Here is a 12,959-nt window from a genome sequence, read left to right as displayed (position 1 = left end):
GGCTTGCTTCTCCTAGAGTAGAGACAATTACTCCTAAAGTAACTCCTTACTTGCTTACTTATCCGGCGCTTCAACCGCTTTGCGGTCTTGGCCTACCTCAGGAGTGTCCGAAACCGCTCAGGGTCTCGCGCCTTCGTCTGCCAGTCCGTTATTCCGGTCTTAATGGCGGACGCCTCCACGCCATCTTGTCACCTCAGTTTGGGCCTACCAACTGTAACTCCAAAGTAACTCCACTGACGTTGTAAATGCTCACTGCCGAGCTTTTCACTACTCTTGATCTTGAAAATGAGCAATTTTTGCTCCTTTTGGTGCTTTATGAGCTTGCCTTTATTCTAGACCCAGAACTGGTAGAGCTAAGTTCCTGCTGTGTATGAATAGTCTGAAGAATATGTCATCTCTTGCTACAGAGGAACAGTTTCGATGGGAATATATCGCACTTTGGCTTCTAAAGAGTAAATGTGTTATCAGGAGTAAAATACAAGAGAGAGTTGCGTGGTTTAACCAATCTATGATATGGTGTAAAAAAAAATGATGAGAAGCTACAACCTTTGCACCAATATACCTAGATGATGTGTCACCCTAGACCTATGGGTGAGCTCTAGAACCGGATCAGACTGACTAGCGTACGCTTTCTATCACCGTGCGTATCTTTACCTTGTTACCCGTAACAACGGTCTTTCCCTAAAAAGTCTCTTTTTTATTTATCTATCCTATAAAATCGATACACAGTTTAATGATGAATAAAATAGCATTTAAACATTCATCGAATCGTTCGAGGTCTTGCACCCCCTGTTCCTGGTAGAAAGACACGCAATAAAGCGTATCAATACGCGCGAAGGACTCGTCCCTCAAAACAGTTTTTTGTTAGTTTCCGTTGCTATGAATAACAAACATAGTAACTGGTATGATGATTCCCACCAATACTGGTTCCTCTATTTCTTTGGGCAGTTTTAATCGAGATCCAGCCAAGACAGTGTTCAAAATTGTTTTTTTTTCAGTGATTTTTCACTATATTGCTTTAAAAAGTCCATATAACAGAAGTAATCATGTCTTTTGAGGTAAAATATGTGGCATTTGTTTGTGCTGGAGTAATGGTGTATTTTATGCGCTTTCGTTCCTTCATTTGCAGCAAGATCGTCGCAGCATTTATGAACGACGACGCAACATACTGTACCTTGTGGCGAACTATCTGTCCACCATGGGGCTCCATCAAACCCGACAGGCACTAGTCGACGAGACGAACCTAACGAGCGAATACGAGGTGTGCGATAACATTGACCTCGATACCATCTACCAGGACTTTTGTAGCTACTTCCTGCTCAAGTTCGGCAAGCAGCCACGCATTGTAAAGCGCACCGAATCCATCGGACCCCTGCCAACGGCACACCGGAAGCTGTCCGGAGCGAGACGTAAGCCTCCGCTGCCCGCAGTCCCCAAACCGGATGGCAAGGATCCGTTGAATTCGATCACCAATGTGGGCGATGAGATGCAGGCACTTCGTATAACGGCGGCCAATCCCGCCGAACACCTCGAAGGACACACCTCCCCGGCGGTGCCGTACGCCAATCCGAAGCTGCTAGTACGGCTGCAGGACCACTTTACCAGCGAATGGAAGGACCTTGCGGAGGAAGTCTGTAGGGATTTGATCCGCAGGGACCTACGCCAGCGCTGGTCAAGCATTAAGGGACTGGCCGGTCCTATCAAGGTGCTGAAGGAGAGTGTCATCGCTCCGCTCGAGCATCCGGAACTGTTCGTGGGACTGGCTCAGCCGTGGCGCTGTGTGCTGCTGCACGGAGCGCCGGGAACTGGGAAAACCCTGCTAGCGCGAACGCTGTGCTCGGAAACGCGCGAATCGGTGACGTTCTTCAGCACCACGGCCAGCACGCTCATATCGAAGTGGCGCGGTGAATCAGAGAAGCTGATCCGGGTGCTGTACGAGGTGGCCAAATTTTACGCCCCGTCCATTATCTTCATCGACGAGTTTGACAGTTTGGCGTCGCGGCGTGACACCATTCGGGAGCACGAAGCATCGAAGCGTTTCAAGAACGAGTTCCTGTCGCTTATCGATGGGTTGGAAAGTGCAGCCAACGAAACGGCTGCTCCTACGGCGCACGATCGGGACCGGGTGTTTCTGCTGGCCAGCACCAACCTGCCGTGGGAGCTGGATCCGGCCTTTCTGCGACGGTTTGAGCGCAAAATTCTCGTCGATTTACCGACGGCCGATGGACGGAAGGAGCTGATCGAGCATCTGCTCCCGACCGTTACCGCATGGCCCGAGCAGGAGATACAGCAACTTGTAACGCTTTCGGAGGGATGGACGGGTGATGAGGTTCGACTCGCGTGCAAGGAAGCGTCCATGATGCTGCTGAGGAACAGGATCAACGAGCGTCGATCGAACACGAACCGAGCGGCGGACCAGGAAGAGCTTCAATATTCGATGCTGCGCAAAGCTTTTGAACAGTTGCGTCCTGGTTGCGTGGAATTGGCGCAGAAGCATCGTGACTGGAATCAACGTTACGGAACGCAGCTTGTGGACTGAGCGGAAATGAAAAGGACGAACTTTTTAACGCCCACACTGGCAGCATATTAGCAAGCCTGGTATATTTTAACTCTTTTCTGTATGTCTTTCGTTGATCCTGTGATTGATCCTGCTCTCTCTGTTTTTTTTTTTCTCGAACTTCAGGTTTTGACCAACTTACTTAAACGATTAAATAATATAAAAAAGGATATCATGAAAGTGGAACTTGGCAATGGGCGGGAAAGAAAGCATGTAAGTTGTAACGGTACAGTATAGAACACTGTTCGCAATGTGCCATTTAATTATTTCGCATTGTTCAATGCCCATCACGACAAGCCTAATAGTAACGAATGACGCTTCAACGAAAGTTATCACTTTGCTGCGCCGTAAGAATTCCCATGACCTCGTTAAAACTTGACGACAGCAACCCTACAGTTTCCGCTCGAGCATAGCAAAATTACGATTGTCGTGCCCGCTTCTGCTGCGTGTGTTGCTGCTGCTGCTGAGACATCCGCTGGCCATGGTAGAGCCCGGTGTAGTATCCGCTCATGTACCACGACATCAGCATGGCGGACAGGTTCTCCGACTCTACATCGTCCGCGTCTTCCAGCATCGGGGGCATCGGCGGAGGTGGCGGAACCATGTACGCTGTGGACATGCTGGGGCCCAACATGCCAGATCGTCCACTCCTGCCGCCGGCCGCCTGGCCCATACTCGATCGTCCAAAGTTCGGTCCGAAGTTAATCTTGATCTTGCTGGCCTGCTTCGTGAACCGCTCGTCATCGCTAATGTCCATCTGCGAGTCGGCACCGGCAGCTTCCGCTTCGGCCGCCTCAACGCGCTGCTGCCGCCGTGCCTTTCGCCCCCAGGACGGTAGCAGCTCCTCCAGCAACACCGTCTGCTCGTTGTTGTACCCGACGTACCGGATCAAACAGTCCCCATGGCTGCCAAAGCCAATGATTTTCGCCTCGTAATCCACCCCATCGTCGTAGGTCGCTCGCACGTAGTCACCGATCTCGAACGCGCCCGTCGCTGGTGGACCGTTCGCTGTGCCTTGCTCCTGCTCAGAAATCTCCATCGCGCCCTTTTCCTCGTGCTCCGGCGTGCCGACGGTGGCTTCTCCTCCGGTCGAATCGCTGTCTTTGTGTTGCTGCCGGCGAGGCTTGTGGCCGCTGCAGCCCGCCACATCCGCCAGACCGCCCCGGTTCGTGTTCATGGCCAGCCGCTTCGCTACTTCCGCCTTTATCAGTGCCAGCGATGCGTCATACTTTTTGATGATAATACTGTCGTCCCAAATGTCCTCGCGACCGATCGCACCGCCCAGTGGTACGGAGGCTGGTTCCGCTTGCCCTTCCGGAGCAGCATTTGGCGTGAGCTGAAACGGGACAGCATACAACAGCATAAACAAAGCGCCTGTTTGGACGGCGGATCTTGGGAAGAGTGGAGCATATGCTTGGGTATGCGGGAAAAAACACCGACACCAGTACATACCGATTTTCTGCCGCCTGTACTCATCACAAGAGGTTTAAAATCAGGTAAACTAGTTAGTAAAATAGTATGGTAATTTTTGGGTAAAATCTCACAACTTTTCCTACAATATACGTTTTGACAGATGTTTGTTTGTGTACCGAGCTGTCAAAATTAGTGGTGTTCGAAGTTCGAAAATGCTGTTTTGACCAGTAGGGTCATGAGATAAGCCCAGCAGTGCGGCTTGGTTCAATCCAAACGAAAAAAATATGCAAAAATGCATTTGCAAAACGGGGGTTTGAATTGGTAAGCATGCTTTTCAATTTTTAAATTAACATGGTTTTCGTTGGGACAGTTTTTCTAGTTTGACAATTTTTTTGGCGCTAGGGAAACATTTTATGATTTAAAAAAAAATCATTAACCTGACTGAATGCTGAGTAGGTTTGACCGGTATTTTATAGAAACGATGATAGATCGATATCGAAAATAGATCGGATCCTACAAAACCTGGACCGAAGCTCAATCCTCATGCACACTATTCGATACCTCTTGGTGTCCAATATAAAATTGTGTTTATTATTTCTCCAAAAGAACGGCTATGTTTATGATCGAGCAAAACAAATTCTTATCGGTAGGAGCATATCGAATATCAACAATAGAAACATAATTCGTTCAGGAAAACGCTCATTTACATTGCGCCATCACCATAAGAACATTCTTGGCCCACATTTCTTTCGTGTGACGATCGCCGGATCAAGATCACATTGTTCTCGTTAATTAAATCATGTAATTCTCTCATCCTTTGACTGCACATTACTTGCAGCGAGAACTGGAGCACATCACGTATCACACTAGCGGAAAATCTCTCCACACATTTACCGCTAAAGTTCTGTAGGTGCTGGTGCAGTAAAGTAAATTACAGTCCCCTACAACAATCGGAATATTTAACATTATGTTCACAACTCATAAGCATTGCGGCGATGTAACACGTCTTTCCCTTCCGCAATAAATATAACAAGAGCATCTCTTTTTTCGATTCCCTTGTAGCATTTGAAAACAAATAGAAAAGATGTAGGTAATGATAATAATTTTAGATTATTTTTATTTACACAAAGAAAAAAAACACGATCAGAATTTAAAACAGAACAAAACTTATTTCTAAAAATTCGCATTAAATCTAATAAAAATAAGGATTTTTTATTTTCTTCTTCTTCTTCTTTGGCTCAACAACCGATGTCGGTCAAGGCCTGCCTGTACCCACTTGTGGGCTTAGGCTTTCAGTGACTAATTGATTCCCCCCCATAGCAGGATAGTCAGTCCTACGTAGGGCGGCGCGGTCTATTTGGGGATTGAACCCATGACGGGCATGTTGTTAAGTCGTACGAGTTGACGACTGTACTACGAGACCGGCCTAAAGACTTTTTTATTTTATTTCCTTATAAAATGGCTATTATCTTTTATCAATTTCTAATGCAACGAATGCTTCCAATTAGTGTTTCTAAAGCAGAAACTTTAAAACAATTGTAACTGTTTGTAATTGTTTCCTCGTGCTAAAGATACATATCTCAATCCGAAAGATTCTGGGGTATTTCTTTACCCTTTATTTACGATACCTCGACCACTCGACTCAATTGCTCCATCTGTTCCGGCTGGCAGAGCATTTGAAGCCGAGCATCGTATCTTCAATTTCGGTGAACATCATCAACCTGTCTGCCAAGCGCAGAGTGCCTCTGCTCGGTCCGGGTTTGAGAATCGTGAGAAGCGTGATGGAAATTCGATAGCATTGCTGCCTGGCGCCGGTTCTTGAGATGTGAAAAGTAAGAGTGATACAGTAATACGAGAATGGAAACAGTCAGAACGGTTCAACATCCACCGTTTTGGGGGATTTAGATGAAATTCTTCTTTACTAAAACAATAACGTTAACAACAAACGTAAAATCATTGCCAATTTGTGCAATTCCCAAAAAAATCATTCACCATGTACTTTCAGTAAAAGATACTACGGATTACGAAAAAACACAAAAAACCGGGAAACTTTGCGTGTACCTCGTGTGGCAAATGTATTTTCCACGGCGCGCAACAAAGAACTCCAAAATACTCGCTAGACACACATACAACCGGATGGTGGCGCTCAACACAAGTAACAAAACGTTGCTAGGCAACGGTACCACGCTGCAGCAGCACAAAACTGCGTAAGCAATGGAAACAAAAGGTACCGAACACACACACACACGAACACACAGGTGGTAGTGGGAAAAAAGGTGCACACAGGTGCCGACTGATCGCAGCCACCAGCCGGGTGCCATTCGCCGAACGACTGCTGGCCGCATCAGATGGGACTACGAGAGCCCTCGAAGGAGAAGAGCACGTCCAGATTGGAAAACAAAAGCCGCTAACGACCCCCGGGTGTGTGTGTGTGTGAGTGGCGTGTGCGTGTGTGCACGGGTGCGCGCGTTTGTTTGAATGTGAGTGCGCGGCGGATTCGCGTTGAAGATTCGATCATCCTTGCTTAAGCCGGCGCTAGAGATGCGTAAGTGCGCGTGTGAGATAAACGTGTATGGGGTAAAATAAGAAGCTTAGAGTGCGCGTGTGTGTGATTAGACCAAATGTGAAACACGGCATTGCCACGATACACATGTTATTGTGCTTTTAATTGTGGCAAATTCATGTTAATAACAATACATGTTCAACTGCTAGTGACAACGATGGTAATGTGTGCTTAGAAGAACAACCTTAATATTAGTATTAGAACCGCGGATGAATGTGTGAGTGTAAGTGAAACACTGGCTACTACCCAAGTGCTCTAAGTGTACCCACACCGCGATTGGACCATCCTATGTAGGATATGTTCGTAATAATTAATATTTGACGTGATCGATTCATTTGCCAAATTCACTCCCCCCAAATCATTACCGCCCGACACGAATTCCGGTGTCTTTACAGATGTCGGATCTGCCTTTCTGCATGTGTTTAATTATCACCATCATCAACATCATCATCGTGTGTCTGCATCTTACGCGGGGTCTCGCACGTAATCGTCTCAGCTTCATGCCAAATCGACGATGATCGGGGCAGCCATATTACTCAATTCAATCAATGCGTATCTCGTTCGCCATTCGATCGCTTTAAGGATTTTTTTTTGCAGCAGTAGCATTTGTTGATTTGTATCCATTTATTTCGGTGCGCAAGAGAGGAAAACGAAAATCTCCCATGCATAGGCGTCCATACCCCACGTTTCGATTACACTGCGGTGGAGTTTGCATCGGTTTGAGAAATATTTTATTGCTATTAGTCAGATTTTGCACATTGCCGTTTTCTTCCATCCATTTGCTTTCTTTTGATTGCTCCTTTTTTTGCCCCGTTTGCATGAGAAACAAACAAACAGCCCGCACCAAAAACACACACACATATCACCCGAAGACGAAAAGTGAGTTTAATCTTGTAGCAAAAATGCGGTTTGGATCGTTTCCTCATTTAGAAAAAAACGTCGTCCCCATAACAAGCTGGAGGCTGAGGTCTCCACCGACGCATCGATCGCAGGTCAGGAAGTGGCCAGTGGCGTGGCAACACTTGTGTATGCTTTCGTGCGCGCGCGCGTGTGTGTGTGCACACCAATTATAATTCACTTTTTAAAGCATTCGACAGACGAAATGGTTTTTTAGGGTCCTCCCCGCTCCCCCCAAAAACCGAAAGCTGGTTCCGGCTCATTTTCATCTCCTGGCTCGGTCTCGGAACAGTTTGCGCCGTGTGGCCGTGGCCGGCTGGAAAACTAACCGACCCACACGGACCAACACACGCACAAACACGTGTGAATGTGAAAATATAATAGTGAACAGAAGAGTAGGAACGGCAAAAAAAAAACAAAATGGAAAACCTCCACAATTATCCAATATTAACGCGAGCAACGCGATGATTGAGAGTTGTCGATCATCGTTTGCAGGATTGCGGAAAAATGGCAATTAGTTGAACGTTTTGATGTGTGTGTGTGTGTGTGTGTGTGTTCCGTTTTCGTTTGACTTGATATGTGTTTAGTTTGGTAATTTTCGTAGATGAATTTAAACATTTTTTAAAATATTTATATGTCCAAGCTGTTTCCAACATTTCCAATGAACGAGACAAAATTTAACGCATTTCCTAACTTCACGTGTGTTGTTGAAGAAGGTGCTCTCTCTTTGCCAATCTTTGTAAAAACTTTTTTTTGAATCCGGTAAATAATTTAAAGTAACATATATTGCTGTTAGCCAACCCTGTCAAATGTTCGAACGGGAAAACAATTTGGAAATAGTTTTTCAAGCGTCTGTGCATCATTTTCACTTTCTAAATCCCTCCCTTCCTCTGGCGCCACCCTGCCTCCTAGTGAAATTAGCGTGAATCCAACAAGAACGCATACGCGACCGAATCTATGCTCTGGGTGACCCACATCTTAGACCCTCGGGGCTAATTTTGAAGTGTTTTTAAATCGGTGATTACACGCCACACACAGACACACCGGAAACGGAACATCGTGGAACACGTGTAGCTGCCTGTTTGTGTGTGTGTGCGTGACCACGTGGTTGCGGTCCGTAACAACGGCGTTCGACAGGTCGAAATAGGCGACGAGCACGCCCGCCCGTCCGAAGATGGGACTGCTTGAGTGGATCAAAAAGTAAGTACCGCCCCAGCAAACTTTAGATTGTACGATTCTGCGTATTTTATTTATTTCAGTGGAGCAAGTGATGGGATGTGTCCGAGCGTTCTGCTTTGATCAAGTGTATTTTTTAGAGTCTTCTTACAAACTAAAATTCGCTTATATTTATACTGTTCGCGCTGAGGTGTCGAACTCGATTGAGTGTTTCGTCGCGCAAATCAGGGATGTCAAACCCAAGATCACCACAGGACCCCCCACCAGTGACGGAGTCATGATTAAAAATTGAAGTGGACGCGTTTTTTGGGTTTGCATGGGATTTGTTGTTCAAATTCTTCTGTTACAAATGCTGGTTTAAGCCTGTCTATGGATACTGATTCGTTTTTATCTTTAATTCTGATGACAAAGAATTTTCTGCATTTGCGAATGATGTCATAAGGACCTTCATATGGTGGTTGTAACCCTGTCTTTACTCTGTCCACGCGGACATAAACCTGTTTGCAATCTTCCAAGCTTTTCGGGATATATGGCTTTGTATTGTCTTTCCATTTAGGAGCTACTGGTTGTACGTGTTGGAATGCCTTTTTCAAATTTTGTATAAAATCAGAAATATCTTCTGTGGGATTTGTATTGAAAGATGTGAAAAACTCGAATGGTAATCGTAGGTTTTGGCCGTACACCATTTCCGCAGGAGTTCCTTTAAGGTCGTTTTTATATGATGTGCGTATACTGAGAAGAATTAGTGGTAAATATTTAATCCAGCGTACGGGGTCCTCGCAGGCTTTTATTGCTCCTTTCAAATGACGATGGAAACGTTCCACCATCCCATTAGCTTGCGGGTGGTACGCGGTAGTTTTTATGTGATGGGTTCCCAAAAGTTGTGTAAGTTCTTTAAATAATCTAGATTCAAATTGCTTTCCTCGATCTGTTGTGATAGTAATAGGACAACCAAATCGTGAAATGTATTGTTCAACAAATACCTTTGCTATGGTTGTTGCCGCAATATCTGTTATGGGAAAACATTCAGGCCAACGGGTAAAGCGATCCACAATAGTGAGTATATATTGTTTTTCCTCTGAAGGAGGCAAAGGACCGACAATATCCATATGGATGTGATCGAATCGGCCTTTCGGTATTGGAATAGTGTCAAGGGTAGAACGAGTGTGACGAACCACTTTTGATTTTTGACAATTGTTGCAAGCTTTGGTCCAATTTGCAACATCTCCGTTCATAGAAGGCCAGAAAAATCTTTCAGAAACTAATTTTCTTGATGCTCGAATACCGGGATGTGATAGTTTGTGAATATTTTCAAATGTGGCTTTTCTTAAAAGTTCAGGGACATATAATCTGTTTTTGCCAGTGGATGTTTCGTAGAATAATTCTGTGTCAGCTGTTTTTATTTTTCGAAGCTGAAATTTTGAACTATTATCCTGATCAGAACTTTTAAGTAGTATTTTAAGTTGTTTATCACTTTTTTGGTGTTCTTGGAACGTGCTTTTGGTGATATCGGTTATTGAGTTTGCCTCACCGATCCTTGATAAAGTATCCGCGACCACATTACTGTCACCGGAAATGTATTGAATGTCGGCGGTAAATTGAGATATGAAGTCAAGATGCCTATCCTGTCGAGGAGATTTTTCTGCTTTGGATGTCAGAGCTGTTGTTAAAGGTTTGTGGTCAGTGAAAACTGTAAAAGACCTACCTTCGAGGAAATATCGAAAATGTTTTATGCCAAGAACTATTGCCAATAATTCCCTGTCAAAAGTGGAATACCTTTGCTCTGTGGGTGTCATTGTTTTTGAAAAGAAAGCTAATGGTTCCCACTGTCCATTGTTGTGTTGCTGTAGGACCGCACCCACTGCAAAATTAGATGCGTCTGTTGTGAGTGAATATACCGCGTTTGGTTTAGGGTGAGCTAGCATTGTAGCATTGCTAAGATCATGCTTCACTTGCTGAAGCGCTTGCTCACATTCTGCAGACCAGATGAATTGTGGTTTAGTTTTTTGTTGCTTAGTTCAGCTATTAAATTGTGTAATGGTTTGAGTTTATCAGAAACTTTTGGTAGAAAACGATGGTAATAGTTGATCATTCCTACTATTCGTTGCACTTGTTTTAAATTGTTAGGCGTTGGAAATGATTGTATTACCTGTACTTTTTCTGCACAAGGCGTAATTCCTTCGGCTGAGATGGTGTGGCTCAAAAATTCTATTGACGGAACTCCCAAAACGCATTTAGAAAGTTTGACCTTGATATCGTGTTTGGCTAGACGTTTGAATACCTCATGCAAATGTGAGGTGTGCTCATCTTGTGATTTGCTAGCTATTAGAATGTCGTCAATATATACGAAAATAAAGTCGAGATCTTGAAAAATATTGTTCATGAACCGTTGGAAAGTTTGACTTGCGTTTCTCAGACCAAACGGCATTCTAAGAAATTCAAACAGTCCAAATGGGGTTGTTATGGCGGTTTTGTATACATCTTCCTGAGCAACAGGGATTACATGATACGCACGAGTGATGTCTAATTTCGAAAAATATGTACAGCCATTTAAATTCATCGTGAAATCTTGAACGTGTGGCACTGGGTATCTATCGGGCACAGTAATTGCATTCAAACGTCGATAGTCACCGCATGGCCTCCAATCTTGGTCCGATTTTGGAACCATGTGAAGTGGCGATGAAGCGGAAGAGGAAGACACACGGCAAATTCCTAATTCCAGCATGTGCTGGAATTCTGCCTGTGCTATTTTCTGCTTCTGAGGATCTAAACGACGTGGTTTTGAAAACGGCAAAGTGCCTTTTGTTTCTATATGATGAACAACTGTATGATGAACAGGGTTATTGTAATTTGGAGGTTCTGTCAATGAAGGATATTGTTTTATAATGTTACCAAATATGTTAGATTCTATTACAAATTGCTTTGGAGTGGGAGTATCTACTAAAGCAATTTTAGCTTTTGTTGTTAGGCTGGTCATTGGATCGATCAAGCGACGAGACTTGAGATCGACAAGTAGTTCATGCTTATTTAAAAAATCTGCTCCAATGATTGGGCGATTGACCGATGCTATTGTAAAAGTGTGGTTAAATACTCTCCGAAGTCCAAGGCTTACTTGAAGTAGCTTTGTACCATATGTTGTGATGACACTACCATTTGCTGCTTCTAGCACTTGTTGTTCGGGTTTTGCAACTCGCTCCACCAAATTGCTTGGAATGACGGACACGTCAGCTCCGGTATCTATCAAAAATGTGTATTTACTTAAATCGTCATGAATAAAAAGACGAGGAGAGGAGCCTGATAATACTCTAGGGTAGTCCGTCAATACCGTCGAGTTTATTAGTTTTTTGATGTTGATGGATTCTGTGATGCCAATTGGTTATCTTTGAATTTACACGGTGGGATGCAATTGTTTGCCGCCGCTCCGTATCGGAAATGATACCAACAATGTTCATATTTTCTCGCGTTCGACGGTGTCCGCGATCGGCTGCCGCCTTGTCCCCGGTTGCGACTGCGCTGTCGTCCTCGTGTATTATTTTGTGAAGCAAGCGACAAATTTTTTACCATCTCCCTTAATTCCCCGATTTCTTTACGAAGCAGTTCATTCTCGCTCGGGCTATTGAGTTGTTGTTGTTTATGATCATTTCTGTTGACTGAAAAAATACTACCCGATTGTGTGACCTCCCAAAGCCTGTCTGCAATTCGGAGAAGTTCGTTTACGTCACGCGTGTCAATTGCGATTAACGATACTTCTATTGTTTTAGGAAGCCGTGCAAGCCAAAGTTTTCGTACGAGTTCTAAAGAAAGGTTTTCAGAATTGCCAGCGAGTTGGACCATGTATCTGTAAAAGTCGGATGGACTTCTGTCCCCTATTTCAACGTGGTAAAGCAATTGTGATAATCTTTGTTCCTCACTGATTGTGAGGCGTTCTATTAGCTGTTTTTTTAGCGTTGTGTAGGGCAGATCTTCCGCGGGTTTTGTTATTAAATCCATGACCTTTCGAAGAATTTCCTTTGGAAGTGCGCTGACCAAATACGAATACCGAGTTCTTTCTTGTGTAATTCCGGCTATCTCAAATTCAGCCTCGGCTGCAACAAACCAGGCAGCCGGGGAATCATCCCAAAAGCATGGAAGTTTTGCGGAAACCTTTTCTATGGAGCGAGGGGGGATTTTTGGTATTGTAGCTGGAATCTCGATGGGCTCTGAGCTCTTCATCGGCGTACGGGATAATGTTTGTTCTGGTTGAAACATTTTTCTCTGTAATCAGGCTATTGTTACTAAACGTATGTTCGATCTGAACCTATACTCCGAATTTCCAAACGAAATTGAACGCAAAACGAAACAAAGAAGAAAAAA

General features: G+C 44.5%; 3 protein-coding genes across 3 annotated transcripts in view; 2 read left to right on the top strand and 1 right to left on the bottom strand.

The window, feature by feature from the left end:
• The first annotated feature begins 921 nt into the window (after positions 1-921).
• On the top strand, positions 922-2,724 carry LOC120896267 (katanin p60 ATPase-containing subunit A-like 2). Its single transcript, XM_040300258.1, has 2 exons — positions 922-1,058; positions 1,130-2,724. Exons 1-2 carry the CDS (start codon positions 1,047-1,049, stop codon positions 2,537-2,539), a joined length of 1,422 nt encoding a protein of 473 aa, XP_040156192.1. The 5' UTR covers positions 922-1,046; the 3' UTR covers positions 2,540-2,724.
• On the bottom strand, positions 2,561-4,148 carry LOC120896268 (survival motor neuron protein). The gene is made up of 2 exons (XM_040300259.1): positions 4,010-4,148; positions 2,561-3,893 (listed from the first exon to the last, which is right to left on the bottom strand). Exons 1-2 carry the CDS (start codon positions 4,031-4,033, stop codon positions 2,976-2,978), a joined length of 942 nt encoding a protein of 313 aa, XP_040156193.1. The 5' UTR covers positions 4,034-4,148; the 3' UTR covers positions 2,561-2,975.
• Positions 4,149-6,690: 2,542 nt separating this feature from the next.
• The window catches only part of LOC120893837, a 37,477-nt gene continuing 31,208 nt past the window's right edge, over positions 6,691-12,959 (top strand). The window contains 2 exon segments of the mRNA XM_040295973.1: positions 6,691-6,756; positions 8,343-8,630. Of these exon segments, the coding sequence (XP_040151907.1) occupies positions 8,605-8,630 (26 nt within the window). The 5' untranslated portion in view covers positions 6,691-6,756; positions 8,343-8,604.

Source organism: Anopheles arabiensis, chromosome 2 (genome assembly GCF_016920715.1).
Source record: "Anopheles arabiensis isolate DONGOLA chromosome 2, AaraD3, whole genome shotgun sequence".
NCBI classification, from domain to species: domain Eukaryota; kingdom Metazoa; phylum Arthropoda; class Insecta; order Diptera; family Culicidae; genus Anopheles; species Anopheles arabiensis.
Note: the sequence above shows the minus strand (reverse complement) of the source record. Positions and strands in the feature narration are given on the sequence as shown.

Coding starts and splice junctions, on each gene's coding strand:
- LOC120896268 (XM_040300259.1), bottom strand. CDS start 4,033: ATGAGTACAGGCGGCAGAAAATCG. Junction 3,894..4,009: donor GTACAGGCGGCAGAAAATCG/GTATGTACTGGT, acceptor GTCCCGTTTCAG/CTCACGCCAAATGCTGCTCC.